At 37.2% G+C, this 3,174-nt stretch overlaps 1 protein-coding gene across 1 annotated transcript in view; it reads left to right on the top strand.

Moving 5' to 3' along the window:
- Positions 1–3,174, top strand: part of nostrin (nitric oxide synthase trafficking) — an 11,081-nt gene that overhangs the window by 4,907 nt on the left and 3,000 nt on the right. Inside the window, exons 6-13 of the mRNA XM_014001476.1 lie at positions 465–527; positions 674–772; positions 955–1,080; positions 1,757–1,855; positions 1,951–2,076; positions 2,480–2,588; positions 2,669–2,757; positions 2,863–2,988. Of these exons, the coding sequence (XP_013856930.1) occupies positions 465–527; positions 674–772; positions 955–1,080; positions 1,757–1,855; positions 1,951–2,076; positions 2,480–2,588; positions 2,669–2,757; positions 2,863–2,988 (837 nt within the window). The remainder of the gene's footprint in view (positions 1–464; positions 528–673; positions 773–954; positions 1,081–1,756; positions 1,856–1,950; positions 2,077–2,479; positions 2,589–2,668; positions 2,758–2,862; positions 2,989–3,174) is intronic.

Below are 3,174 nucleotides of genomic sequence, written 5' to 3'. Positions count from 1 at the left end.
TATTTGGGGTCACAAGTTTTTGCCATGGATATTTTGTGGGTCAGAAGATAAAAAGTTTGGGAACCACTGCCATAGAGGACCATGGCAACCAAAAGAAAATCTATTTTGTCTGACAGTGGAGCAATTTTCACTTGCCCTCAGTCCATTCTAATTACACTTTGACCCAGAGAAGACAAGAGTGCTTCTGAGTGGCTTTTATCTGTGCACGATAGAGCTTTAACCAGCATTTGTGGATGAAACATCCCCTTGTTGCTGCAAGAAATTATTTTTAATTAAAAAATAATCAATTCCCTGATTTAAGCATTTGGTATTTACTATGATCTACTGACTGTGGATGGTTTTATGAGATTTGCAAATCATATTCTGTATTTATTTACATTTTACACCATGTCCAAACCTTTTCAGAATTAGGGTAGATTCTTGTCCTGTATTGAGATTTTTTTCAATGCTCTGTTTATGGATAGCTCGACAGTGCCATTGAAAGACATGGAAAACGCTTCACTGCCAATTGGAATGAGCAGCTTAAGGTAAGAAACATGTTTTTAACTGAAAGTGAAAAACAAAATTTGGTTAGTAATATGCAAATTTAAAAATATAGTTTGGTCACTGTAATTAGTTTGTTCTACTGAGAACATGCTATGTGATATTTTTTGCTTCCTTTGCTTTGAAACAGCTAAAAAAGAAGTTGTCTGGGCTAACGAGAGAACATGAGGCCCTATTCAACTATGTTGAAAACAACAARCCCATCAGTACTGAAAAAGAGAAGCAAAAGGTACAAAACATCAGTGTCAAATTATTTTTATCACCTGATACAAGAGCTGTGTCCCAGTTTAGGAGCTGCATCCTTTGAAGGCTGCTTTTGAGTACATTTTATTATTATATTAATGTTCTCAGAGAGAGTCCTTGGAAAACCTGTCACCAAAAGATTGCTTTTTTTCCTGTTCTTGCCTCCAGATGTTAAACCGGTTGACCAAGTCAGCAGAGCAGCAGGCGCGGGTGGACGAGGAGTACTTCAATRTCAACATGGAAGGTCATCAGATGAGGCTCAAGTGGGAAAACACATTGAAAAACTGCTATCAGGTGGAGAAAAGTGCTTTASTTTTGCAATCATTCAGCTGGCTCTCTAATCAAAAGTGGATTTTCAGTGGCTGAACAAGACTTGTTGCCTCAGAGACACTGCATCAAGCAGTGAGAGAAATATGTCTCTTCTTATATACGTATGTATGAGCATCAGACTCACAGTCATCCCAGTTTGTGGGCTGATTTACAGTGAAGGGATTAAAGGGGGGTATCATGTATTATATATAGCCTWTATTAACACCTTGAAATTGGCCTCTGTCTCTAAGATTTTCCTACCGTTTCCAACACTCCCACTTCAGCATGTCATCACAACAATGCTTCAGGCGAGGGGTGCTCTGTGGGGTGTGAGCTCGGCTGCAGACTGAGCTCCAGGGAGGAGCTTTGTACAAATAGGTGGTGCTTTGTATTAGTAAGAGTTTATGCAGCTCCACATGGCTACCACCGGAGATTAAATTATTTCTCAAACATGTATGAATGAGTCCAAGCACCACTCTGATGAGGGAACTTTATAACATGAAGCTCAAAACAGTCAATTCTGCACAATACCCTCCCTTTAAAGTATTGCTTGTTCAGGAACATATCAGATGAGTTGAACATGTCAGCTCTCAATGCATTTTTAAACATATGATGGCGTTTATGTTTTAATAATGAAGATGGCAATGTTATGCTTCTTCAGATCATACAGGAGCTGGAGAAACAGCGACTTGAAGTTCTGTGCGATACTTTGAGAAGATACAACCTCCACATGTCCAGTTTTGGCCAAGCCCTTAAACATGTAAGAGATCCTTCCTTCCATTCTCCTCACGCAGAACACAGTGACGCTCTAAAAAACAACAAATTGTAATCTGTGGTTGTTTTTGCTTCTTCTAGGGCCAAAAACAGATCGAGCAATTAGTCCAAAGGGTGGATATGGAAAAAGACATACAAACCCTGGAGGATGAAAACAGGGCTGCAGCTGATGACAACACAATAGAGTTTTTGATGACTGATTATTTTGTGAGTCTCTTTKCTTTCTCTTGTTCTGAAAATGTGTTCTATTTTAAAAGGAAGTCTTTAGTGGCTCATCCCTTCAAATATAAATATTCACATTACTGCCGGATACTCAACCCAAATATAAAAAAATGCTGATTTTATATCCAGTACTTCTACTGACCCATTGCTAATAACTTGAAAAAACTTTCCCGTTTTTGTTTTTCATACCTTTGTTTTTTACAACCTTTTGTACATACGCATATGGTACACATACCAACTTCTTCAGAAATAGAGTTGTTGATTGTAATATTGTAGTAATTTTAATGCCGCTTTCAAAATTTAAYACACTCACAATCACTGGTTTGTTTTACATTAAGCCATACAGACACTGTTGTGCTTTTTTAAATCATTTTTATGTATYTTTTAGGAAGAAGACAACAGATCACTGATGAGCAAAGACAGAAGAAGAGACGCAATGAAGCTCAAAATCAAGCGTCTTGAAGAAAGCATCGCCAAAACCAAAAAAGACCGTGAAGGAAAGTTTCTTTAAAAAATAATCACGTCCTCAAGAAACAATGTCCATTTTTTTCATTCTAAYGTTTGAGTGTTATTGCAGGAATAGAAAAACTAATGAAAACCTACTCTGAAAACCCATCGTTCTCAAACCAGAAGAACCTGGAGGACACCGAGGAACTACACGATGAAGTAAATAATGTACAGCGTGAGCATAAAGTGGCTGGATGAGAGATGGAAGSTTTATATGAATTAGATTTTCTCATGTATTCTCCAATGTTATTGTGTTACCTATAGTGCAGTCTAAAGCTGGACCTTCTTCAGGCCACTCAGTATAAACTCTCCTCATCGCTCTCTGAATGTGAAGGGAAGATCAAGCCATTTCAACAATTTAGTGGAAGCATATTTAAATGGAAAGATAAGGTAAGATTTATGGAAAGAAACCTTCCTACTGGAGTGCTTATGCATTGTGTACGAGATTAAATTGATAGATATAATAATTTTATTTTTTAGTAATGACAAAAATATTAGGCTCACTCAGTTTCTGGTTGATCTTTAATAACAAGCATCTATCTATCTATCTATCTATCTATCTATCTATCTATCTAT

This window comes from Austrofundulus limnaeus, unplaced genomic scaffold, assembly GCF_001266775.1.
Source record: "Austrofundulus limnaeus strain Quisiro unplaced genomic scaffold, Austrofundulus_limnaeus-1.0 Scaffold9, whole genome shotgun sequence".
In the NCBI taxonomy this organism is placed as follows: Eukaryota; Metazoa; Chordata; class Actinopteri; order Cyprinodontiformes; family Rivulidae; genus Austrofundulus; species Austrofundulus limnaeus.
Note: the sequence above shows the minus strand (reverse complement) of the source record. Positions and strands in the feature narration are given on the sequence as shown.